General features: G+C 38.8%; 3 protein-coding genes across 10 annotated transcripts in view; 1 reads left to right on the top strand and 2 right to left on the bottom strand.

Moving 5' to 3' along the window:
• Window positions 1–359: 359 nt before the first annotated feature.
• MSANTD4 (Myb/SANT DNA binding domain containing 4 with coiled-coils) lies at window positions 360–7,422 on the bottom strand. Of its 4 annotated transcripts, none has more exons than XM_039564204.1 (3): window positions 7,342–7,422; window positions 4,030–4,658; window positions 360–2,316 (listed from the first exon to the last, which is right to left on the bottom strand). In XM_039564204.1, the coding sequence occupies exons 2-3, from the start codon at window positions 4,489–4,491 to the stop codon at window positions 1,741–1,743; spliced, it is 1,038 nt and encodes a 345-aa protein (XP_039420138.1). In that variant the 5' UTR covers window positions 4,492–4,658; window positions 7,342–7,422; the 3' UTR covers window positions 360–1,740. The 4 variants fall into 4 exon arrangements, with proteins under 4 accessions (XP_039420138.1, XP_010398883.1, XP_039420121.1 ...); XM_010400581.3 differs by lacking the exon at window positions 7,342–7,422 and adding an exon at window positions 6,189–7,328; XM_039564187.1 differs by lacking the exon at window positions 7,342–7,422 and adding an exon at window positions 5,923–7,328.
• Window positions 7,423–9,842: 2,420 nt separating this feature from the next.
• On the bottom strand, window positions 9,843–26,649 carry KBTBD3 (kelch repeat and BTB domain containing 3). 5 transcript variants are annotated; one of them, XM_020584702.2, is made up of 4 exons: window positions 26,566–26,648; window positions 19,705–19,837; window positions 18,161–18,402; window positions 9,843–15,423 (listed from the first exon to the last, which is right to left on the bottom strand). In XM_020584702.2, the coding sequence occupies exons 3-4, from the start codon at window positions 18,382–18,384 to the stop codon at window positions 13,803–13,805; spliced, it is 1,845 nt and encodes a 614-aa protein (XP_020440291.1). In that variant the 5' UTR covers window positions 18,385–18,402; window positions 19,705–19,837; window positions 26,566–26,648; the 3' UTR covers window positions 9,843–13,802. The 5 variants fall into 5 exon arrangements, with proteins under 5 accessions (XP_020440291.1, XP_020440288.1, XP_020440290.1 ...); XM_020584699.2 differs by having other exon boundaries at window positions 18,673–19,837; XM_020584701.2 differs by lacking the exon at window positions 26,566–26,648 and adding an exon at window positions 25,782–26,334 and having other exon boundaries at window positions 18,673–19,837.
• AASDHPPT (aminoadipate-semialdehyde dehydrogenase-phosphopantetheinyl transferase) overlaps window positions 26,608–26,822 on the top strand; it is a 31,339-nt gene continuing 31,124 nt past the window's right edge. Inside the window, exon 1 of the mRNA XM_039564262.1 lies at window positions 26,608–26,698. The gene's annotated coding sequence lies outside the window, so the exon portion shown is untranslated. The remainder of the gene's footprint in view (window positions 26,699–26,822) is intronic.

Below are 26,822 nucleotides of genomic sequence, written 5' to 3' on the forward strand. Positions count from 1 at the left end.
CCCTGCTCTAATCTTCACCCATGAGCCTTTAGTTATATTTTCTTTCCCCTGTCCAGCTGAGGAGTGATAGAGCAATTTTGGTGGGCACCTGGCATCCTACTGAGGTCAGCCCACCACATTCAGGAAGAAAAAACTCCAAATTTTTCCCCAGGGCATTTCTATCTGGTTGGTGTCTCCCTCCTTTTTCCTCTCTCAAGTAAGTCCCAGCTGACTGAAGTCAGACTCTGAAGTGCCCCATCTTTCTGACTGACTACACAAGGAATACAGGCTTCAGCAACTTTGGGGTGCTGCAGTGTTCAGTATCCAGGTTTCTCTTCAGATATAGCCTTGTTTCTCTGTGAAGAAAGCCTCAAGAGCCATTTGGAGTGTAGTAGTCAAATTTATTTCCACTGTAGAAGCACACTTGTTTCAGTAATAAAAAAATAATCTTTGCAGAATAAAAGTAAACCTGTAGTGGTATAAATATATTTACTTGCACAAGAATTTACCTAAGTCACTCGACCTACATTTAGACTTAGTATTCTCACAGTCCTAAATTTCCAATGGAGTTAACAAGATAGTTACTTGCAGAACGATGAGAAAGGTGAAGTCTGGCTCAGTTGGGATTTAAACATACATGAAATAGCAGAAAGCTTCCTTGGTTGTTTTTTTTGTTGTATGAATACATTGCTTATGAAAAATACTTACAGCCTTCAGCACTGACCATTTCTGTTCATCTAATTAAAATATATTACATAAAGAGCCACAGAAGCATCTTCTGGCTGCCTTGCAGACATGGCCTTGGTGCTGGCCAGGCAGAACCACCAATGAGTGTGTAAGTGTTCAAGCTCAGCTCTTCTTAGGCTGTGCTCAGTCTCCATGTCTCCATTCCTGAGACTCCCATCACCAGCTACTGCCTTTCAAGGAACAAAAAGTCTAGCAATTTCCTTTAGGGGATCATCACAGACTCATTAGACAGCATGCCTGATCAATCAGTAAATCCCTGTGCTACACTAACCCAGGTGCTCTACTCCATACAGCATTTTTAACAACCTGGTGAAACCAAGTCCAGCTTTATAGTAGGTATGGCTGATGTGCAACTTCACCTAATATGAATACGTCATGCAAAAAAAAAAATAAACAACAGAAAAAACAAACCTATTTTCTGCACTCCCATTCAGTTCAAGCCATGGAACAACAGTAAACACAACTGCAACAAATTTAACTTGTACTTTAACTTCTAGATAACTCTTCAACTCTTTTTCCCATTGTGGGGGTGGAGGAAAAAAATGGGGGAAATAAAATGTAATGAATCAATCTCATAATGACTCCGTATTCCCATGTTCTGCCTAAATTATACTTCTTTATCATACAGGCTATCGTCAGCACCATGTCCTCACAACAAATGCTGATTTATCTTGATCCTTCCTTACTGTTAGTACAGTGACAAAGAAAATACAAGGTTCAGCCTTGATCCTTCTCAAGGCCTCTATGAGGAGGACACCGAACTAACACAGCACAATACTGAAGACAAGAGAACATAACACTTAAGTTCTGATACACTGAAAAGCAATTTCACACATAAGCTCATTTATGTAGGCACACTGACATATTGAGCACCATTTTTTTTGCAGTTCAACATCAACATTCAACTCTGAACAGAAGAATGTTAAGCCTCTAGGAGAGTTTCAGTATTAAGAAACAAACTACTTCTAATTTAGAAACATCAAAACACTAATGTTGACACCTTAGCTGAGACATTCACTGCAAGTGACCCTCTCTCTGAATTCGAAGGCGCTCCTTCTCCACTTGCAAGCGTTCCTTCTCAATCTGCAGCTTCTCTGACTCAAACTTGAGGAACTGCAGCCTCTCTTTCTCTAACTGCAAACGTTCCTTTTCAAGTTTTAACTTTTCAGTTTCTAGATCCAGAGGCTGCATGATGGGTTTTTCTGTTTGGGGGAGGTCATTTTCCAGGGCAGGTTTTTCAGCATGCAGAGTCTCTAGCCTGAGTTTCTCCCACTCAATCTGAAGTCGCTCCTTCTCAATCTGAAGCCTCTCACGCTCCAAGTCAACGTGCCGCAACCGCTCCTTCTCAATCTGCAGGCGCTCCTTCTCCACTTGCAGCCTTTCGGCTTCGATGTCCAGTCGCTGTTTCTCCAGCTCCACCTTTTGCTTCTCCAGATTTATAAGCAAGTGAGAATCTTCATACGCTAGCCTAGCTTGAGCAGAGCTCAAATTTCCAAACTCTTCAATGTGGGGGAAGTCTGGTAGGTCATTTTCCTTTTTCGAATCTGGCAGAACTGATGACAGTATTTCTTCTTCTTCCTCAATAGGAAACTGGAGAGAGGAATGTGACAGACAAGAATTACATTCCAGTCTTTATGTCAGAATAAATTTGTTACACACAACTTGACTGAAAAGAACATACTGCGTTTTTTCATCTTTAGAACTATTCAGAAGTGTTTAGCTTGTATGTTGTGAAATAACCATGCTAGGTGAGAAGATTTTTCTATCATTACACAGGAAGAGAAACAGGCTTTATCTGCAAGTTAATATCTGGTAACGAGAAACGGAAAATCTTGTCAGCGAACATGCAAGAGCATACAGAAAATACTGAACAGTTGTTATTACAGATCATTCAGAACAACTGATAGAAAATTGGATCTAGAAGACCATATGTTGTTCCTACCTTTCATAGAGCTGAGTGACACTTATGTAAGCCACTAGGCATTTGTTGTGACTAATTATTTATCAGAGCAGATGGATCCATCGGCTATGTGTTATGTAAGCTAACCTAACCTTCACTAACTTGGGGTATTCCATTCCTAAAAAACATTTAACACTGACATTTTTCACAAGCTCCTAACCCTTCCAACTCTATTAAGTGGATCAATAAGCAGGACTTGTTTAACCATTTTGTATTATCGCATTTGCTGTAAAGCTATTTGTGACACAGATGATGAGGTGGTTAGGACCACTGCTCTCAGCAGACTGTAACATTTTGTGTAGAATCATAGCCCTTATGTGCTACAAATCCATAGTACACAAGAGATAAATGGTCTCCCAGTATGTATACTGCAAGAGAAAGGCAAACTGAGGAAGGTGAGTGCTCAGAAAAACCTTTGGACTAGGAGAAACACTGCCAGTCCTCTAGCATTAGAGAAGACACACACTGTTCCTCAGCACTGTCTGACACTAGTTCTCACTACCATTTAACAGCTTACAGATTTTTTCCCAGCACACGTATCAACAGAGTTAAGACAGGAGATGCTTCCCCACTCCTCCCACTCAAAAAAAAACCCAACAAAAAAACTCTCCCGCAAAAACCCAAAGCAATAAAAATACCCCAAGCAAAATTGTTTGGGTACCCCTTTTTGAAAAGGGACCTATGTATTTGAAGAGGAACAGCAAAAGTATTCCAAAATTTCACAGCACTCCAGCTGGTTGCCTTTCCCAGGACAGTCACTGTACTACTAGGAGTATCAACCTGTCTACAGAATCCACTACTGCTTGTCAAACTCACTAAAATTCTGACAGAGAGGAATGGCTGACTGACTAATTCAAGCAATGTTTTCATCTCCTGTAGGTTCATTTTAAGAAATGGAAACAGTATCATAGTTCTTTCTGTATTTCATTTCTCTCTGTACCTGCAGGTAACATATACTTTCATTTGTTAAAGATGAGCCCTTCTCCATTCATCCATCGAGGCAGCCTGAATATTAAACTGACCAGTTTCCTTCAACAGTGTATTTTCATTGCATTGACTCAACTAATTCTTATGTGTGGCACATTCAAATGGAAAATACATATGCAAAGACATACTCAAAGTTTAGGGATATCAAATCAATAATCAACATCCAAGACCTTACATACAACTGCAAGTTGCTAGATTTGAATACCATATCTCTGAATAATATTTACTTCTACAGTTTAATTCACACATTCACAAAAAAGAAGAAACAGATGCTATGAAGAAACACAGTAAAAAGCCTTATGCTGAAATGAAGCAAAGGCCATATTGCACGTAGCTCATGCATGTCAGTCACTCACTTCGAAATTCTGCGGATCCTCCTCTTCCTCTTCTACTTTGATTTCTGTTAAAGATCCACCGGCTTCTCTGAAGTCAGTGATATTCTGCCATTCAAAACTAGATTCAATTGCAAATCCCATTTTCTCATCCATGTCTTCATTGAGAGAGTCATCTAAATTGGATGAAGGAAGGTGAAACCCAGCACCTACCACTTTGATGTTTGCATTCAGACGTTTTCTCTTCATGAGTGCTCTCCAGTCAAGGTATCGCCTTTTCACTTCTGTCCCTGTTCTTTGCTCTCCTTCACCTACAGCATTGACACACTCTGCTATTTCCTCCCAAGCTTTCCGTTTCATCTCATTAATTGTTGTATTAAGTTGCTTCGAAAAGAGTACTTCTCTCCTTTTTCTGATTTCCTTAAGGAGAGTTTGAGTTTCCTGAACACTAAAATTGCTTTTTCTTTTTCTTTTTAACTGTTTCATTTTTTCCAGGCTTAACCTAATAATTTCACCACACCAGATCACTGAGATGATCTGACACTAATCAGCTACTAATATAAATAAATTTAAAAGCAAATGAAAGCAGAGCTCAGTTCTTGTGAAGTAAATTTTCTCTTCACTTTGTAGTATTTTTCTATTTGTCAGGCTTCCTAAGAGAAAAAGAGCAAACAAGATAAATCTCCAAGGTATACACCATATATTTTCATTTAACAACTTGACTCCTAAGTCATCATTTAAGGAATGTGTATTTTGAACTGTTTATTTGATAAAGGAAAACCATTTTGTTAAACTTTGAATATAAAGTAGTCACAGATAGTTCCTCTAATCTCCTATGAATTATAAAACCATTAATTATCCATCTCATGAACTGCTAAGGTTGATTTTGTATTTCCATTACAAAAGTACAGTTATTTTCCTTCAGCTCTTCAGAGTTTTGCCAGTTGGGACTTCCTTAAGACTGAAATTTGACACACACATTTCAGTTTGAATCCTAAATTACTTCCAAAAGAGCTGAAATTGTTATATCATTACCTCAAAAACATGAAATGTTTAGGGGACTGAAATTTCTGAGACACATTCTAAAGAAGACACCATTTCCATTTAAAAAAAAGGTAAATTAATATGAAAGGTGGACATTTTCAAGGCTCTTCTAACTTATCATAATCATAAATAAAAGAACTGGAGCAATCCTGTTGAGTGTCATAAAACAACTACTAGTTCAAACAACTGTCATTCATCAGAGGCATTCTCTAAAACACATCTGATACAAGCCCCTGGATTTCCCAGTGAAACATCAGCAAGACCTATATATTTTAGAACTCATGACTACTAACTTCCAGTTGGTAAGGACATCCTGCCTCTTTAACTCTTTCCTTTTTGAAAGCACACTGCCTGGTTAAGGACAATTCCTTCCTAATTATTATAAATGGGGTTAGTGAATTGTCTTAACAGTATATTTACTCCTAGAGATAGCTCTGTGTACCTTTCTGATATATTAACTAAAAAACATTACTATCTAATAGAAGCTGAGATTTGGGATATTCAGTTCTTTGCCATTGCCAGATGGTCTCCAGGATATTACTCTTCAATGAGGAAAAATGAGCTGTTACATACTCAAGGTACCTAAGAGACAGGAATGTAAATAAGCTAGGATTTGTACACATTCTAGATAGCCACAGGAATAAAAAAATAACATCCCAAATCTCAGCAGCTGGGATAGCGTTAAAGCACGTACTAGTAGCTGGGACAACACTGTGTTTTGGATTAGTGTGACAATAACGTTGGCAACACACCAATGTGTTGGTTCTGGTTAAGCAGTGCTCATTTTAAGCCCAGGACTTTTCAGTTTCTCATGCTCAGCCAGTGAGGAGGTGCACAAGAAGCTGAGGGTGAACCGCAATGCAAAATGCGTACCTTAACAGTTTGGGTAGAAATGTGAAGTGCTGGCTAAAAAAAAAACCCCAACTCTGATGACATCATAAAGACTTCAAGGGTCTTCCAGAAAAGATAGCTACATAGAGCTTTGAGTCTGGGCCTGTCAGGCCAAAAGCAACCTGTGATCAAGAAGGCTCTCATCACTGTACCAAAGAAACACAAACTGTTCGGGTTGAAAAGAAACAAGTACTGTAAAACAAAGCTGGAAACTCCATAAACAGATAGAATATACATACACTGAATACCTTAGGCACAGTTAAAGACGGAAGCATCTTCATTCTGCCTCTGTCTTTTCTGTCTCCTTTGTTCATACCTTATTGTCTGACCACGTGTTGGACCAATAAAAACAGAAAAATTAACAAATCCACCAAACAAGCAATGAAGCAAACAAAAAGATCCATACATTCACCAGGACTGGAGGACTGTTGCTAGCATCACACTCGAATAATCCTTTACAAAAAAGACTTTTTAAAAAAGATGAAGTCTTGATGATTTTTTAAAATAAGCTTGCAGGGCTTATGCTTGAATTAAAAAAACATTCAAATTACGAGGACCTGTTGTCTCTTAAGTTTTTTTAAAAGAAAATCAGAGAGTCTGAGTATCTTTGCCTAAGGCTTTCTAGAAAACTTTGTGTGTGATTCCTAACAGATGGCTACACTGGCTTGGAGCAACTTACGCTTTTCTACAAAGGCTTTAGTATAAGAGAATCTGGGTGCTGCACAACACATCACCCAACGCAGCCGTGCAAGAAGCCCGCGGTTTACTCAAACGAAAAAGCAGGCACAGAAGGGAACCAACAACACCTAAAAGCATAATTCAGCGAAGCAGGGAGAAAGCACAGAAGACGGGAAGCAGTTGGGGATTCAGGCTATTGAAGGCACAGACTTCTCAGGCCTAAGTTCCCCTTCCCCTGAACCAGCCACGGCCACGAAGGGGAAGAGAAAACCTCATCCCTGCGCGGGAAGCGCGCTTCGGAGGCGTGAGGGCGGGCACAGCCGCGGGTCCGGGGCCAGCTCGGTCCCACCCGGAGCGCTGCAGGAAAGCAAGGCGGCAACAAAGGGAGGCGAGGGCACGGCCGGCTGCCCCGGCCAGCACAGCCCCCGAGTCCCGGGGAGCGGATGGGCCCATAGGCCCTACCGAAAGTCAGGGCCTCTCCAGCCGGCGGGGCTCTGCGACTCTCCCGGGAAAAGGAGGAACGGGACCTTGTCCGTGGGGAGAAAAGACGGTGGGCAATCGCCTCATCACCCCCAAGGGCCGAGGGCGCGGAGCCCAACCGCTCTCCCCCCGCAAGGGTACCGGGGGCTGCCCACACGCCGCGGGGGGAGCGCCCGCCCCATCCCCGGGCCGGTCTCGCTGCCCGCCCCACCCGGTCCCCGGGGGCCGGCGCGCGCGACTCACCTGCGCCCAGCGCTCCCCTCCGGGCCGCCGGTCCTTTAACGGCTACCGTCCTCCCATTGGGCGAGCCGCCTGCCTATCATTCTTCTCCGCACGCCTATTGGTGTCCGTGTCCGCCGCTTCCCCCGCCCCGCCCTGCCGCGCCAGGCGGGCGGAATCCCCATCGCTCCTCCGCCGGCGGGGCCGCGCCGCGCAGATGCCGGGCAGCCATTGGCTGCAGCCGCCGCCTCTTCTCCCCAGGCCTGCCGCTGACTGGCTGCGCGCTGTCGTGGCCCGCCCCCCTCATCGAGGGACCCTCCGCGGGGTCGGGTGGGGTGGTTTGGTGCTGCCGCTCCGCCGAAGGGCGCGGCACAGGGAGGGGCTCGGCGCTTCTTGGCGGCGGCCTGCAAGGGCGGGAGAAGCTGGGTCAGCTGGAGCGTGCGGGGATAACCGTGCGTAAGGCACCGGTGTGGCCGGCGGGGTTTTGTGATGCTGCTGCCCAGAGCGACGCGCGCGGCAACCGGGTGTTCCTCCCGAACTGGCGCGGTTTGTCATTAAAATGGAGAAATGACGTTTATCAGACACTGTAATTACGAAATGAAGGCATTTTTCGGGAAATGCTGCATGTGTGAGCCACCACGCTGTTGATGTGGGTGAATACACACACAAAACCCTTTCCTGGAGCTTTCGGGCTTGGGGCTCCTCGTCCCCCCTACGACACAAGCTGTGTCTGGTCCTTGCCCTCTGTGTTATCTCCTGTTGCCTTGATGATGTAACCCTACTTTTCCGAAGTTACGTACTTCTATTCTGCCTAACCTGATCTGCGCATTTATTACTTTGCATATTCGCTAACAATTACTTGCTCAGTCCTTTCATTCCAAGTTCTTTCACTGGACAGGTAGTTATTTGATTGATACAGCTTTCAATAAGCATAACGGTGATGAAACTACAAATCTCCCTAAAATGGTATTTTCCAGTTGCAGCCAACTATTAATTTACCAGTTTGCTTACAGGTAGTGATAGTTTTGCTGCCATGCTTGTTCATTGTGTACTGAAAATCATGTTAAAAAGGAAAACGGTAAGGAGTAGCGTGGCAACACCATGCCACTCTGATGGCATATATAATACAGGGATATTTCTTACTGAGACCCATGCATGAACTTGGCTTCCTTTTACATTATTACCAGTATTTTAACAGTGCTCAAGTGCACCCTAAAGGTCTTGTAAGCTAGCTCAAATTAGATTCAGGTGCAAGTAGGTGGACAAATGATGGAAAGTGGAAGTCATTAACAGTCTGAACCTCTGCCAGTCTGCAAAAATAATTAGTCCTAATTATACCTCATTGAATATCCATCTTTTATTGTGAAGGAGAAACAGACCAAATATGATTAGTATCCATTAGAATAACTTCAACTAGGAAGCATATGGTTTCCTAGAGTAGCCATGCACATAAACCTAAATAGCTCTACTTTCCCCCAAAATAGTTACTCCACTTTTATGGAGGCTACTGATCACTGGTGAAAAATCCTGGTGTATACCAGCTTCCTCCAACAAAAATCCTTGGATCTCCTTCATTTATGTGAGCTGTCTTGAATTTATGTGTAATTTCTGTGTATTTTAATCGTTAAATCAGATTCTTTCTTCCTTGCTTTTGATGACAGTAAGAAAATCCCTACCATATGGTCTACTTCAGATGCAAACTGTTCCAAGTCCATGGAGAATTCCCTGGATCTGTAGAACATACATATACAATTTCCTTCTGATTGTGCACAGGGTTATGCAACTTGGGCTCTCAGATTTGGTCTGTGAATCCCTTCATTGTTCCATATAAGCTTTTAATATTGTGAATGCTGTTAGAATGCTTTGTACATGTCTCCAAAAGGATTTTGCTAGCTGAAAGGCTTTTGGGGCAAAGGCCTTGGAGTGCTGGAAGGTTAATCTGTATTGATTTAACTCTAATTTATCTACACAGGAGTCTTGGAGTTACAGAATTTTAAGTTTTGGAAGAATACAAGACAACACTGGGCTCCGTCACTTCATATTGATGTCATTTCTTCATGCCTTGGCATGCTAATTTTAGACTAAGTAGCTTTTATCTCCTTTTATTTAAAGCTACTTCTACTAGTATGGAAGGTCCATTTCAATAAAAATGAACACCAAGTCATTTGCAATACTTAAACTGTTAAAAAACCTGTATATCTATCTCATCTAACTAAAAAAGATACCAATTTAAATGAGTACCTTACAATGGTAAACTTAGGAACTTTTCAGCAGACAATTAAAATTAGCATGGGAACAGTAACTCAGTAGGCAAAGGATATACAAATACAAGGTCCAAGGGTAAGTCTAAACCCCCGTCACTGCAGTTTTCATCCATGCTAGTTGCTTTCTTGGTTATAGCATTCAAAATGTTCTCCAATTAGAAAAAAACAAAAACTGAAAAGAGATTACCTGCATTAGAAACACTGTAGATTCTCTGCAGTTTGAACCTCACTGGGAAAAAAAAAAAAAAAAAGAGACCCAACAAGGTTTCAGTTGCTTAGTGCTTTATTTCACAAAAGAATGAACATCTCGGCAAACGTGTAATATCGTACTTTCCACATATCAGCAGAGCCCAGGCAGCAGCAAAATGTTACTGTTCTCTATGCTTTATTGGGTGTTAGAAGGGAAAAAGTAAATTGAGCATAATGTTCAACTATAAATATTCTCAAATACATCCCTGTTTTCAGTCTGTTTTAATTAAAATAGATCTTATGCTGCCTCCTGTTGGTCTACAAACAGAAACATCTAAAATTAATCTCCACATTAGGAACTGCAGTCAGCACATTCTATAGCCTATACCTTACCTACTACCCAGTACTAACCAGAGGAGGTAAACAATTTTCTTCACAGAGTAATACCATAAATAAATCTAACCCAAAAAAATCTACTCCATTTTGTGAATATAATGAATTTTTAACAGCAGTAAACTGAATTATTACAAATATATTTAGAATATAGAAGACAAATTAATTAGTCCTTAAATAATAATCATCAGGTCTGTGCAAACACAATCAATAAAACACCTGAATAATTGATATTTATTATAACAACTAAACCAGTATGATGACATTACCAAAGTGCCATAATGTTTTGACAGCATTCTTTAAAAATTGCGATTACCCAATATAATCATCACTGGATATTAAAATCCCACATACAATATATATTATCTTCGTGTATACTATACTGGTCATGCTTATAATGTATTCTGTGACATAAAATAGAATACTATTGGAAATGTTTTGGTTACATCATTTAAGTGCAAATAGTAGATTATAATTTTACATGCATTTTGTATGTTTAAACATCACTATTTCAGTGAGAACATAGGTAATCGTTAATCTAGTTACTATTTTTAGATGAAGGTACTTTTTCATAAAGCTTTGATTCAAAGAGCTTTGAAAAGTCAGAAAAGATATTAAAAAGCTCACTTTGCATTAATTTTGTGACTTTTTTTTTAATTGCATAACTGCTGTGTAGACTGAAAAATCTGTTTGATCCAGACCTACAACAGTTATTCATGCAAGTAATTCATATTCTTTTGTGTAGTTCACTGAGATTTCTTACATCTTTAGCAATTAATCACAGGGTTTGGAACATAGGTCCTTACTTCTATGAAGCCTTGTTTTTAACCATGACTTTCTAACACTTCTGCTTCTTCTGCATTCAATTCTGCTACCAGATTTAACACTTTGTATGTGGAAATGTGGCAAATTACCTTTTTCCTTCTGCGAGAGCTGTAGTACAGGCTTACCTGCCTAACTGCAGAAAATCAGTACCATTTCACAGTAACTCTTCTGTAAGCAACGTTAGAAAGCAACTGACATTACTACATTATTTCCTGATCACTGAGTAAGACAGCTCAAGTCCCTGTGAAATCCATGAATGGTTTGTCAAACTGGGAACTGACATTAGTTCCTACACAAGCGTAGTGTAGAATATTAAAGCATGACTATTTTCCCAATTCAGCTTCAGTCAGTTTTCACTGTCTGTACTGAGGAATATCTCACATACATCACTGCTCTGTCTAATGTCAGATGCCAATCTTATAGCAAGTAGCTGGGTGGAAGAGTGCCAAAAAGATCTGCTGTAGGGAAAAACTTAGGGGAAAGAGCATCACCTGAATGAGTCGCTTGCTGTTTATGTAATCCAGCAGTCTGGTCATGACAGTGGAAATTAAAAAACCTTGCAATTCTCTAATCTCTTCCAATTTGCATAGCTATTTATACCCATGTACTATGGGCATAATATGTTACTTTTCTCAATGCATAAATTGCATACTCATATTACTCAGGTATAAAAACAACACAAATACACAAGCAAAGGTGAATTGCACCTCGTATTCCAATGATGTGACAAGTTGCAATAATTATGGTTAATGAAGTCTCTATGCTACCCTGAGTAGTTTTATTAAAACTAAAACTACTGTTTTCCTATATGTCTGGTTTTTCCTATTGTTTCAGTAAGCAGGAATAGTATTCTTCCTCTCTCTACTCAATACACTTGCTTTGCACTAACAAAAAGCAGTTGTGTCCCAATATAAAAATACTTGCATTTCTGTAACATGATTGTAAAGGTTACCTAGCTACATTTATTTAAAATATGGAGACTTATAATGAAAAAAAACCAAAATAAATGTGGAAGTTGCCTGAAATACTGTAACAAGCTACTTACTTCTACAGAATTGACACACATGTTAATACACAGAAATTATTGAGTGGAAGGGTTCTGCTCGATTAACATGTTCTCTAAATGCGCATAATTTTCATTTACATACTTATGAAAATTGTTATGATGAATGTTATCTAAATTTATAAAGGTATCTGATAACAAATTACAGAGTCAATCACAGAATTGGAACTTTCCATTGCTGACTGTTTAAAACAGAAGAATGTTCTAGGCAATATTAAGCTTTAAGCATTAATATTCAGCTTAGGTTTTGCAAAAAGTACATGCAGTAGTGATGTGACAATGAACTTACCACAGTTGTCTCGAGACATATGAAAGATGTCTCTGATGCCTCACTAAACTTTATTCATGTTTTAAACTGCTTGAAAAGGTGTGCTTAGATGTTTAGAACCACTATTTTGTCTGGCAGAAGACAACCTGCTTTCACAATACTTACATGGAACATAAGGGCTCTCAGTGTCTTTTCTGGATACCTGGTAAAAAAGGAAATTCTCAGGCTGTGGAAGATTACAAATTAACTGATGAAACCTAGCTAATTTCATGTCCTCCTGTCAGAGAGAGGACTGACTTTGTAAGCATGAGATCAAATTTACTTCACAACGTATGGCTAGATTAATATTAGCACTAAAAGTCCATTACAATTTTAACATTATAACAGCTGACTACTTAAAGTTTATCAAGCAATATATAGTGTAGTGTTTACTGTGTACTATTTTAACATTTAAAATTACCATGAAGTTTAAGATAAAGTGTTTTAATTAATTTAAACCACAAGAGATGATTTCTCACCTCAGAAAAACTATTTACTATTGATTAATATGGGGGTGCAGTTTTGTAACTTTGTATTTGATGTATGACAAGATACAAACTTTTCCCATAGTTAAGGGAAGCAACAGCTACAACTGGTTCTACAGCTTGCTGCTATCAGCAGCCTAGTGACTGCTTAGTAGGTAGCACTGAAGACTTCAGAGATGGAAGACTTCTGTTAGAAAACATCCTGAAGTGTTTTTTCTTTAGTCAACAACATGACTGAAGCAAAGATATCACATGAACCATCCATCCTGTAGAAATCTTACCTACCCTGCAGTATGTTATTGAAGTTTACCTTGCCACAGTTAATGGGAAGGAAACGGAAAATAAAGCTACTACTAAGGCACAAGGATGGAGAAAAACTGGTAAACCTGAAGAGCTAAAGTAAGATGACAGGAATTATCAGTCTCTTCAAGTTAGATACCTGGTTTTAATACTGTGAAGGTCACTTTGGCTCTTGTCCTTGCTAAGGTCATTCTGATAAGATAAAGCTGACAATGAATTCCTCTTACAGGTTTATGAACATAGAAAATCTAAATAACACTAATGAAAATTTCTTTTAAACTTCAGTTACATAGGGAAAACAGTATCACAGTCAGTTTTCTCATTTAGCAATTTGTCTATTGGGACAACTGTGAATATTACAGAAATAATGGCACATGTTACACAACAAATTCCTCATGAATATTCTTTTTTGAAAAGTACTATTTTGAAAATTATTCTGATCATTACAGAGAAAAGTTGTATATAAAATTAAGTAATACTGTCTGTATAATGACTAGCATGAATGACATTTTAATGGACTCTTCCAAAAGCAATCCTACAGCATATAATTTAAACTGAAAATTTAAACAAATGGGTACGTATTTCTCCATCTGTAAACTAATACTTAAAAAGTGTTCTAAAACTTATGTATTTACATAGACTCTTTTGACTCAGGAGTTTCAAAATTCTCCAGAGCAAATTGTCAGTACAGGTGACCAGGGGTCCCTATACTTATTAAACTGAATGACCTGACAGTAAAACTCAGTTAAGGCTCTTGGCATTGGTGAAACTTCTTCCCACTCAGACCTACTACTGTGGTAGACTTGAACTTCATCTGTGATTTCTTCTGGAGCATAATCACCACCTAGTATATAAATTTTGTCTTCTGTCCCAACTGCCCCTGCATTAAAGCCAGCGCATTCAAAAGATCCTTCCCCTTTCCAAACACAGGTTTCTGGGCAAAAACTGTAGACCTTGTAGGTGGAGAGATCACATATGTACAATGTACAGTTCACTGGAACAGCTTTGATTAGAGTTGCATGGAAAAACTGCCCAAATTCTGCTACAAGCTCAGACCACTGATCAGTCATAGCATTATACTTGAAGAAACAGTCAAGAGATGGATTAAAGGCATCAGTAATCTCTACTTCTGAGCCAAGGACGTAAATTATATTCTGGCATGCACTTGCTTCTGGATAGTAGATACCTCTTGGTAATTGGCTTACAGATTTCCAGTCTTTGGAAAGAGGATTATAGGATTCTACATCCAAAAGACTCCGAGTTTCTTGAGCTCCTCTGGTCTTTCCACCTATTACAAAGAGCTGGTTTAAGGTTACAACAGACGTGTGCATTGTCCGTGGTTTCTTCATAGCTGACACTATGGAGAATTCATTGCTGACTGGACAGTAGCACCAGGTTTGGTCAGTGGCATCATGAAACGGTTCAGCAATATGAAGCCTGACAGTCCTATAACAATTCCCCTTGCATCCTCCAGTTATAAATATTTTTTCACCATAGCTAGATAAACTTGACCCTGGCAGATCGATCATGTGCGTATGTGGTAGTTCTTTCCATTTATCTGTTTTGATGTTGTAGCAGAATGTATGTCTGTTTTCTCCATCTTCATCAGTTTTATGAACAAATATATATTTTTCTGTTGTTGAAGGACGTGCATCTGGAAACAATCCACTAAAGTTCTGCACACTTTTAACTGCATCATTGATTATTACTGAGCAATTAGCACTCTTAAGTAAGTGTTCTTCAGAATGCAGAAAGTCCTGCAAAGTTTTTTCAGGTAACTGGTGTAATCTCACTTTTTTAATCAAATTAGGCAGGTATTTCTGCCGTGTTTCTAAGTTGTGTTTGGTCCATTGGAGGACAGCTTTCAACACTGATTCTTCCTCAGGGACATTTAGTTCATCAGCCTCAAGACATTTTTGCAATATCTCAAAATTCATCTCCAAAAAATCACTTGATCTGAGCAGCAATGAAAAGTGGTGTTGTACAAAATCTAGTGCATGATCAAACAAGCGGACGGACCCATAACTTTCTGATAGAGAAAGCAACTGTAAGCAATTCACAAGATCAATACTTTTTATTAGGAAGTCACTGCAAGCTTTGGAAAGGAGTGAAACTTGAAGAAATGATGACAGTTGGAAGAGCATTTCCACATTATCATTGGTTATCTCTGTTTTTCCTGTGTAAGCATAATCAAGAAAAGCTTTCACTGCCTTGGGTGATAGGTTACTAATAGTAACATTGCCATCATCTCGTTCTTTCATATTAACTTCAAACATGGCTCTGTGAATAAAATACAGAAAAGATACACACAAAGATTTAGCAAACAGAAGAGAACACTAATGTGGAAGGAGACAATCAGGGGCACGTAATACTGTGGGCTGGTCTAAAATAGGTCTAAAATATGGAAGTTCTTATATGAACAATGAATTTACTTGGTGTGTTTGAAGAAAAACATACCAAGAATAAGAACATATTCAAAGTGATGGCTTAACAAAATGCACCTGTGTTTTCTATGGATTTTCACAAACAGTGATGAAGTCTGCAGCTCTCAATGTGAGAGAAAATGTGAAATTGTTCAGGACAGCATCAGTTTCAACAGCTTAGGAAAGAAAGGCTGATTTAAAAAGTACATAGTATAAAAGCCCCATGAGTTAGGTCATGCACTGTGGATGAATATATAAAATTAAGTGGAAAAAAAAAAAGCCTTCCAAAATGCAGGCTGAGCAAATGGCCAGAGAGATGATGGGTGTAGTCCTCAGAAATAAAAGTAGGTGAGGGGTTAATGAGGAAAAAAACCACAAGGAAACTTAATTCTTGCTTTAGAGTTGACAGTGATGTATGAGTACAGGCCAATGTCAGAGAAAAAATGAGGTTTTGACATATGATTGCATGACACAATGAAACTGTGCAGAAAGTAGATTGTGACTGAATACAAAGATGATAGTTGAAATTGTGGAATGAACTATTGATCAGTAGATTTGAGGAAATTTTATTACAACTTTAACTGCCTTATTCTAAGTATGTAATAACATTTAACTATTTCACACAATCTAACAAGGCAAGATAAAATATCTAAAGTTTTACAAGCTGGTAAGTGCTGGTAACAGAACAGTGCTGCAATATCCCTTGCCCTACCCTCTCAGAGCCTAAGCACCAGGATGGGAAGCAGTGGCTTCTGAATATGACACAATGTAATAGTGGAGGAAGAGTTGGATAAATCATCAAATGCAAAGGACAGAATCTGGACCATTAATACATCATAGTTAATTCATATTAAAAAAAGTGTTATATCATAGTTCAGTTATACACTTAGTATCTCTGTTGTATGGGATTTTTACAATCCCATCCTTTTCTGAAGCCAAAGAGGAAAAACATCACTGTGTATAGCACATACTCTTTGGGACATGAACATCTGGTAAAGCAGGAACTTGCCTGACTTCCTGAACAAGAACATAAAATTACAGTAAGACACCTGTGTCCCAAAGACCTCTTTGCATACTAAGTGATGACCCTTATAATCCTTTCCTCATTAACCCAAGAGCTATGAAATCTCTAATCAGGGAGTAAAATAGCAACTGAATAATACCAGTAGAAGGAGAGCAATGTAGACAAAGGCTTTGACTCTGGAAGCTAACAAGTAAGGATCAAAATATTGCTGAATCTTGGGTTTACACAATGAAGCCAAAACTTAAGAGAAGTCCAAAGGCCAGGAAAGACAAAAGGTATTCCATTTTAAAATGTATCTAGTGGATTTAGATAATTTTTATTCCTTGAAGGTAAAAAATGGGCCTTGCATTCCAGGACAACTTATGAATCTGATGGCTGCTATTATCTGCTGTATTAACCGTTAGGAGCAGGGAGAGATCTCTCCTGGCAGATTTTAATCTGCAGAGTCTGTAAGTAATGAAAAGGACACATGCATTTCCGTATGTGCTTAACTTCAGTTCTAAAAATTACCACTGGAAGCTATTTCATCCTAATATTTCTTTCTACCAGATCATCTTGGTGCTGTCAAGAAGTTAAAAACAAATGAAGTAGTTCTGTGTGTCAGAGAAAAAAACAAATCTGCTGCTACAGTGGAGAAAGTACTCATTTCATCTGCATTTCTTCTTTTTTCAGTAATTCTTAGAACACATCTAGCTGTCTTCTGTCATACATGGCAGACTCACTTAGACCATGGTATGTTCCAGGACATTTGAAAATAACACTCACCTATGTACGGGCAACCGAATTGAGGCCATTAACTCATTCCCAGGAGTCCATTTTTTCTGTTAGAGTCTTAGCTCTGTTTTTCGTTAACTGTGTTCAGAAACACTTTCAGTGTGGAACTGCAAGTGTGAACCTTTCTAATAAAAGGGTTAGCAAGGTTTCTTTATAAATTAATATTCTGTATGTGAATGATCTGGCTGTCCTTTAAGAATACATAGCTTTAAGCACCAGAAGGAAGATCCATTTCATGCTGAAAGGCTGAAATCTGTAGTTTAGGAAAAGTATGCATATCTGTTTAAATACCTCTGAAGACAATCTCTACCACACTGACCACTCATCTTGGACAAACAAAAACCAGTTCCATTCAAAAGTTATGTACAATTTATCCACAATTGCTCAGTACAAGATGTATTTGTAGTCAATCTGTTAAGTTTCGCAATATAAATGTGTCACAAGTCAAACAATATCCTTGCAGACCTTCAAGAACTGATATGGGCAACAGGTAACTCCTAAATATATTTAACTTGTGCCAGTTCTACCTAACAGCACAACCACACATGATTTGAAACTTCAGAGTTTGGATTGCTGTCAGAATCTGATTCACAGAGTCCTTGTGATTTTTTGAAAATACAAAGAACTGGCATACCCTTAAAATGATGTTTGAATGCTTTGCTCAAAACTCTGCAGATATATGTAAATTGTTGTAATTTTTTTTCACTTTTTTTTTTTTTTTGAATTCTATTCCTTCCCTCCCTCCCAGAGAACTTAGAATCTATTTCCTGCATATTCATGCCAAAAATAGGTTTACCTGAAAAAATCACTGCATGCTGCCAGTACACAACGATGACAGGGAATTATTTCATCTTTCACAAGAATTTTAAAATCAAAAAATATATTTTGTTCTCTGAACTTTTGTAGTACTTTTAGAATTTGTTGTCCATGACCTTCAGCCACTAAGGAATTGATTTTATTTTCAGGAACAGAAATTCCATTGCAAATAGGTCTGCTAATGTAATCCCGTTGATTGGCCATGTTTTCTTCAATCTATTCCTGAAATGGAAAAATAAGTAATTGATTCTACAGTCTTATTATTAAAAAAAAAAAAACCAAGCAAAATCAATACACTGTAAAACAAACAAAGAAGTTCCCAGCATTTAATTTAGTTTGTAAATCCTATGCACAGTTAGAAATTTGTGTTATACGTGATTTTTACACTGAATTTGATAATACTACTATTTTGTAAAATATATACACATGGCATATTTTTAAAAGTAAATTATCTGCCATATATCAGAGAACAATTCTACAGATAATACCCACCTGTAGGAATTTTTTCAGTAAAATCCAAAGGAAGCACATCAAGGAGTGTGTTTAATTGTCATTTAAGAGAAAGACTAGTCCTAGGCTTACCCTCAAAAACCCCCAAATTCTTACAATTTTATGTAAAATTAAGATGGAAAAAGAAAACTTTGTTACATATTTTACATTCCAAAAGGCTCATCACTCTACAGCTTGTAGTGGAAGGGAGACACAAGCTACTAGACTGCTTCCTAAGTGGATTCCCATGAGGCACTCTGGACTGCAATAACGGAATACAAACACCAACAGCCTGGCTGAATCACAGGATTGCTGGGGCTTACCAAATAGGGTCATTTAGAGACAATTTGGTGACAGTACACCTTTGAGTGTTTACTCAGTTGAAACTGATTTTGTCATGTACCTCTAGTCTTGTTAGGAAGCTTTACGTTTGCCCACTCTGAGTTTCATTTACAGTGGCGTAAATTAACTGGCTTTAGAACACATTTAAATTTAAGACCATCTCCCTTTCAGCAGCCAAGTCTTTTTTGTGATGAAAATCCCTACACTGAAGTGTGTTTTTTTCTATGGTAAATTGGCTTTAACTGGGTTTTACAATGAAAATATTTTACTCCACTTTGTCAACATAAAGAAACTTTAAACATAACTATATTTTATTTACACCTATTTAAAGAGCTATTTATATATTCCAGATGCATAAACTGCCCTTACTGCAACTCTGAGTCAAGATTGCCTATTTTAAAGCTTAAAGAAACATTCCGATTTTTTTTATTCCAGGATTTTGCTTCCACAATTCCAATTAGAATCAGCAACAGGTAAGGGCCCACCTGAATTGACAGGGGACAAAAAATTCCAAACAAAACCCAGAAACAAGAAAATACTGGTTTTGGTTTTTAATTTCATGGAAAGGCTTATCTGATGACATGATACATTCAGAGCAAACTAAACCATCAGGCAGTCTTCTTCATGTGAGGTACTTTCACAGCAGACTGATCTATACTTTATCTAGTCAGGTAGCTCCAACCACAAATAGACCTCCATGTCTCCTGGAATAGAAGAGATCCAGTGATCTTGCTGCCAGCACTGGCACCCTTGAAGCAGGCATCTTCTCCTTCCCATGGCCAGACAATCTCAACGTATTCACTCTTTCCATTCTAAGCCTGAGGAACTAGGAAAATACAGAAGAACAAGACCACCATTTATTCTGATAATGTATGGCCTCATAAACCCCAACTTCCATAAATCATAAAACTTTTTCATATGTCAGAATTTTCTAGAATACCCTTTTCTTATGAATTTAAAAGCCTGCTCCTCAAAAGACTGAATCTTCAAAAGCAGAGTTGCTTCAATAACATTAATTTCCCACATTTGAATGAAACCTTTGTTAAAAAAGTAAGTGAATTTCAAAGTTAAATTTGGCATCAGGTCAAATAACACTTCTTCTAAAAGAAACGTAAACCTTTCTGCAAAATTCTGGAACTGACAATAGATACTAGATGTCTTTCTCCTCTTACATGTAATTTCTATAGCAAGCTCCAACCTACAACATGCTTTCTGGAGGTAAAATTTCAGTAATGTTTGTATTTTTATAAAGAACATGGAAACATCTACTGTAATCAAGTCCAACTATGCTATTTTAGGCAAGACATCATATGATCACTTTCATACACGCAATCGATGTTTCAGAAAGTTTTCTCTTACCAACCTATTACCACAAGAACTCTATTCCAGTACATTGGTGTAGAGACTGTAAACCTCTTAATTACACAATCAATTTATTAATGCTTATATATATTTATTCTTCTGTTAAAATTGTTATTTGACTTAATTTTCCTTTGTATACTTATTCACTCTTACAATTATCAAGAGTGTTGATATCCTCTCTCAACTTTCATTAGAATGAATAATTGTCAAACTTTCCAAGGTCCACTTGTAAGACTGAATTTCTGTTTTTCATTATTATTTCTTGCAATTTTCTCTTTACTCTGGTTTGATCCTAAATATCTTTCACTGATACAAGATTTGTTGTACAACATTATGGTTCAGATCTCATCACTGTCTCACTAGTCCAATTTGCAAATCATCTAGTGCATCCTAATCCTAATCTCTAATAGCAGTATCTCATTATTTTCTTAAAAGCAAAATTCAGAAGTGTATCTTTAATGTTTTGTCCATGATTAAGGAATGTAGTAATGAATGCTGTGCAATGACTTAGCCTAATTCATCCTCCTCTCCATTTAAAAAAATCTGTATTAAAAAAATTTAATTTCCAGATCTCTTGTAGCCAATTCCTGATTTATTTCATAATTTTGCTATTAATGTACCACTTTACTGAATCTGTTGATGATTTTAGAGCCCTCCAAACTATCTTAACAATTCAGCTAAAACTTGGTATGCTAAACAAGGCCAACTAGCATTTTTAATTATTTCATGCAGTCTTCTACAAAGCCATATGAATTAATCAATACTTTTTTTTATAAATATTTGATCAACTTTGACAATGGGGTAAGAAACATAGGGGGTGCAGACATATGTTGAAGAGGTCTGCAGCTCAGGAATGCTTGGGGAACACCCCTCCTTTTATTTGCTCCATAAACTCCCACAGGATTCCAATTACAAAGCCTGTCTTTATGTGGATTACCAAGAACCAAGCTCCAGTAAATGGTTCATTAGAGTTGTGATCTCTTACTTTTGCTTTTTAAGATATGTCTGTGTGCTGTTCAGCAACCGGCCTTGGAGCATCTCCTGGAACATGACACAAGTACTGCTGTACGTGATCCAGTCTCTCATCACTTGACAAAACCTCCCTGTACTGGACATTTACAATCTTACACTGACAAATGCCCTCTTAGCTATTAGCCTGCTTTTCTAAAAAAACCCAATAAAACAACAAACCTAAAAAGTTAAACATTTGCCCTGGCTTATTTTCCTTGTAAGCCACCTCAAACAAGAGGCCAATTGGCCACTACAGTGAAAACTGATGCAAATTTCACAGTTGTAAAGGTCAACCCCATACAACAGATGTGTGGGGGACAAATATGTACCTCTCAAAACTATCTGTTCAGGTCTCCAGCTGAGGGGCCAGGCATTCTGCATGCCTGACAATGGAGTGGCAAGCAATGGCCAGTCTGTGTATGGCCACAGAGCAGCCAGCAGCTGACCAGAAGGCTGGTGATAGTAAGCTTATTTTGGTCATTACGGTGGATGAAATAAGGGACCACCTGGGAGCTCTGAGGGTAAGAGCATTCTTATGATCTGTCACAAAATCCAGTAATAAGGGCTGCCTCATGAGTTGTGCTGTTTAAAAGACCCCTCTGTTGTAGAATCATAGACTGGTTTGGGTTGGCAGGGCCATTAGGGATCACCTAGTTACAACCCTTTGCCAGTTTTAACACTGTCCTTTTCCCAAGACAGTAAGGGACAGAGCAGTCTGGAACGTAATGAGCTCATTGACTCAGATAGCAGGTAACCACACTGAGAACTCTGGTAAGACCATAGTCAAAATATGAGATACACACACATTCCTCTTAGTATCTAAGCTATTGGTAAAAAGCTACAAGAAAGTGTTTAAATGACCTTAATTGCATGCAAACAGCTGCCAAAACCTCACTGAATTTCTAGCAGAATTGTTTTATTTCACCAAAGCTAATGCTCCTTTTCCAAGGATATATAGAGAACGTAACATATTTATGATTGTCTTTTAGTTAGAACCATCAACAATCCTTCTTAAGTATTCTTATAATTCTGTACCTAGAAGATACTGAAATGTTTAATTTATTTTCCTCTACTTTTCCTCTGGAAAGTTCAAATGACCTTTAGACTATCAATTTAATAACCTGTATATATGCTGAATCCTAGATATTATACTAGGAGACTGTAAACACAGCATACTGTTAAACTCATAAAGGAGATGAAAAACATCCAGGACAGACATTTTCAGAACATACAGGCATACACTAAAATCATAACCAGTGCAATACACCTCCTAGAAATGGTTTTCACATCCATTCCACTAAATTTGAAAGAGCAAACAGAACTGTGAAGTGACCTTTGAGCAGAGATGAACTTTTGTTCGTGCAGAGTCTGTTGTAGTTCCCACCAAAGCACTGATCATACTCAGATAATGTATGTATATTAATAAACACTTTTGCTGAAAAGATTTTGCTAAACCAACAGTCCAAATAGTCTTAGCTGCTACAACTGATAAATAAAATGATTACAGAAGTTTAAATATGCTAATGAAGTTGCGCATGGTGGAAGATGTGCAATTATTTCTTAGTGAGTAACCAAGGAAAAGATAGCAAACTAGGCAGAGGATGTGTAATAAGAAAGAAGCATGAACACCCAGATGAAGGTCCAGAAAGACAGTGGCAAAGACTTACACCAAACTGTTTGATCACTTTATAACAGTAAGATAAAAATATACATACAAATATGTATGACTTTGAAATAGCCTAGGGAATGCTGTTTTGTGAAAGTACTGAGCACACGTAAGTATCACACAGAGCTCAGTTCATACTTTGCCAGAAAAAGCCCGTTGGGGCTGTGCCTGCCTGACAATAGAAAGGAACAAAGCCTTTTAACAGGACTGAAGCTGTTCTCAGCACAAGGGTGTGGCCATTCAGAAATTACAAGTAACACTGTGTGGGTAGATGCTCTCTCCTCTTCCAAGACAGCTGGCAAAACCAGTCTAAACTCAACCCTGATTTTGTACTTTATTACTTACAAACAATTTTAAAACAATCTATCTGCTTTTGTCTGAAAGCACAATACAGCTGTGCTACAGCACGCAATAATAAAAAAAAAAAAATTAAATCTTAGTACTTCTTAGCAGGTATCTTATGGGAAATAAATTGTTCTTCAATGGAACATTACGTTTATCACATGGCCTTCTACCAGCCTGGATTGTATGTCTTACTAGGGAACAAGATTTTAATAAAGGTACATCTAAGAGCTGGTATTTTACAGCACACTTTATGTACCTAGGACAAAAGAATTAAGCACAGTGAAGATTAAGACATTGTATAGATTTCTTTATAAAACTTTCAGTTATGTTTTTTCATACAAAATTTAACTGTACATTAATATATGTTCTGAAAAGGTCATTATCAGCATTCTAAGCTCTAATATTAAATATTTTATTGAGTCTACTGTATATCCATCAAAACGATTTGCTATTTTCATTCCTTGTCCATTCAAAAGGAGAGAAATAAATGACTTGTTAACAAGTTTTAAAGACACCACCCTGCACTACACATCTAATTTAACATTTATTAATATGAGTATGAGTAGAACAGATATCTGTAGGATTTGGTGACACTTCTAATTGCTAAAAAGACTAAAAAGACAAGAGTGGTTTAAAATGTAATTCAACTATAAATACTGAGTACAAGTTCTGTACTTTTATATTCCATTAATGTGTTGATTGTCACTGACCGCCTAAGACTGAAAACATTAAGAAAATTCCAACTTCCTGCCTGGAAATTTCAATGCAACTGAGTCTCACAGGTTTTTCATAAATAACTGAACTTCAAATAAAAATAATATTCAGTCAATCATTTTAGGACAAGCAAAAAAAGTGCACAGGACATTTTGAGGCATTTAATCCACAAAAGTGACATTTATCAATAATAAATGTTGAGATAGTATTCTCAGATTGAAAGGTGACACAGACACTTTAAAGCTTTGTGTTCTTTAGAAGTGACAAAAAAAAAATCAACACGGAAAAAAACCCAGCATGGCACCAGTAGGAAGTAAGGAAATTGCACTAATTCCTGGAAGCATTCCAAGAGTGGAAGATTCCCATTCTGCAAGCAGTGATCATTAAATGCATGTTCCCGGACAAACACATGAACCCGTTAAGATAAAGCAGTAAAAGCACTTAGAAGAAGTAAAACTGGTTGGATTTTATCTTAAAATTAAATTTCTTGAACTCATCAAGTTCCTTTGCAAATTATTTTCTTAGCCAAAAAGATCAAGAACTGTAGTTTTAATTTTCAGAAAAAAATGGAATTAAAATGACATACGGTACTTCTAATTCTGGCAAAAGTAATAACTGCAAATTCTGTAAAAGAAAATCACAGCTTTTAATGGCTTCTGTAGTCTGTCACTTTTGCATGTGATTAAAAATATGTGTTTTTTTTCAAAACATGCATGCAATATTGAGCATCTTTAGAGAATAATTTAATATGATTTATTATCATAGCATGTTTTACTTAAAATAAAGATCTGGGTTTATATTGATATGTCCATACTTATAGTACATATTATATAATGCATCTTGAGCTTCAGTTTGCATTTACACATGAAGCTCATTTTTTAAAAAAAAGCATTAATCCACTGGTGAAAAAACTTGCTACATGTTTAAATCTTTTTAAGTAGAAAGCAGGACAAGCAAAACCTATCAATCATACCTGAGGGGTTTTTTTGGAACTAGGTAAGATCCACAATTCATTAGTATTATCATCTATCAGTAACTAAATATAGATAAGGCCACTATTTCCTCTTCAGAGTGTGCAGAATACAAAGTTTGAAATGTAAGCCTCAGCTAGAGTTTGATATTGGCAAAGAGTATTTTCCTGGGATTTTTTCTTGACTGTGTTAAATCCTCCTCTGCTGTCAATTAACTTTGTCTATGGGTTTGGATAATACATAAGATTCTGCCATTCCGTGCTTTGCTAAATCATGAGGAAAAATAGGAATAATATTTTGAAATTAGTCAAATACCCTACTGATTCCTTGATGATTTTTTTTTTAATCCGAATGTTACTTCTGTATTTAAAATATTTTGCAAAGGCCAATCTATACTCAGTTATAACTGAGACTTATTTTAGACACAAAGACCTTCTGGCCTGTGTAGAAACAGCAGTTTTCCATACTAACAGTGAGCTGGGAATGCTAAACAACAACAAAAAAGGAGGAATGTAAGAAATACCCGCAAGAACACAATTTTCAGTATTTTTGCCTCATTTGTACATGGTCAATACAGGATGGATGAAGCGCAAGTATTTCTAAAGGCAAGCAACAGAAAGACAGGCTGTGAATTTTCAAATAGGCCCTAATTTTTTAGCTATGGTTCAACTCCAGAACCAAAGGGCAAGCAAATTTATTACCTTTTGAGGATTTACAGATGGCCTATAATTGAGGGCACATGGGAATCCAGTTCTGACAACCATTAGAGTTCTTAGCAGAGCAATGAGCACGAGACACAAAAGGCGCTTGTTCAGACAGATCCTTAGGAGCCAGAACCCAGCTAGGGTGATGCAGCGCGTTTCATCTGCTCTCGGGACAATCAGCTCCTCTTTATAGTCAATAAAAGGCAAACAGAGCCCACCCCGCTGCGACAGCTCTGCCAGGGGCCCGGACGGCTCTCCAGCCGAATGGATGCGCTGACGGCAACACCTCAGCAAGATGCGCTAATGGCAGAGATGCGCCGGGCATCACCTGTCCTCAAGGGGTCGCGCTGCCACCAAGGACCACCTCCCCCTCGAGGGCATAACCACCTCTTTGTGTCTCACAGGGCCGAGGGAGGCAGAACTTAGCGGGCAACTACATTCTCTGTACCCCGGCCAGGGTTATCGGCCGTCTCCAGCCTCACTAGTCCCAGCCCTGCGGCTCCGGCCGCCATCGCCCCCGCCCCGCCCGGCAGGGGAGGGCAGCGCCGTCAGCGCCCCTACTGCGCATGCTCAGGAGGCCCGCGCCTGCGCCCCGCGGCGGCTCCGTTCATTCTAAGGGAGGAATAATTCTGACAGGACGGGCGGGATGGGGCAAAGGGATCCCCTTCTCTCACAGCGCGGCCCGGCCGCGGCATGCGGCGGTCTCCGGCACTGCCGCCTCTCCGCAGCCGGCGAAGCGCTAGTCCCCCCTGAGCGCTCCCTCCGAGCAGCGCGTACCCACCTGCAGCCAACACCCGCAGCTCACCGACCGCTCTGGCCCACCCTCCGCAGCAGCGACCCCAGCAGATTGGCTCCTTCCGGCGTCATTCTACTACTACTGGCACTCGGAATGGTTCCGCCGGCCGTCACTCCAGGTGGGAGCCCGCCCATCTCCCTCAGCGGGTTCCTCTCTGACGACACCACGGGTGCAGCTCAGCCGCAGGCACCGCCTTTCCCCTGATCGGTCGGTACCTGGCGCATTCCGCTGTCGCTCACAGC

Source organism: Corvus cornix, chromosome 1, assembly GCF_000738735.6.
Source record: "Corvus cornix cornix isolate S_Up_H32 chromosome 1, ASM73873v5, whole genome shotgun sequence".
Taxonomy (NCBI): domain Eukaryota; kingdom Metazoa; phylum Chordata; class Aves; order Passeriformes; family Corvidae; genus Corvus; species Corvus cornix.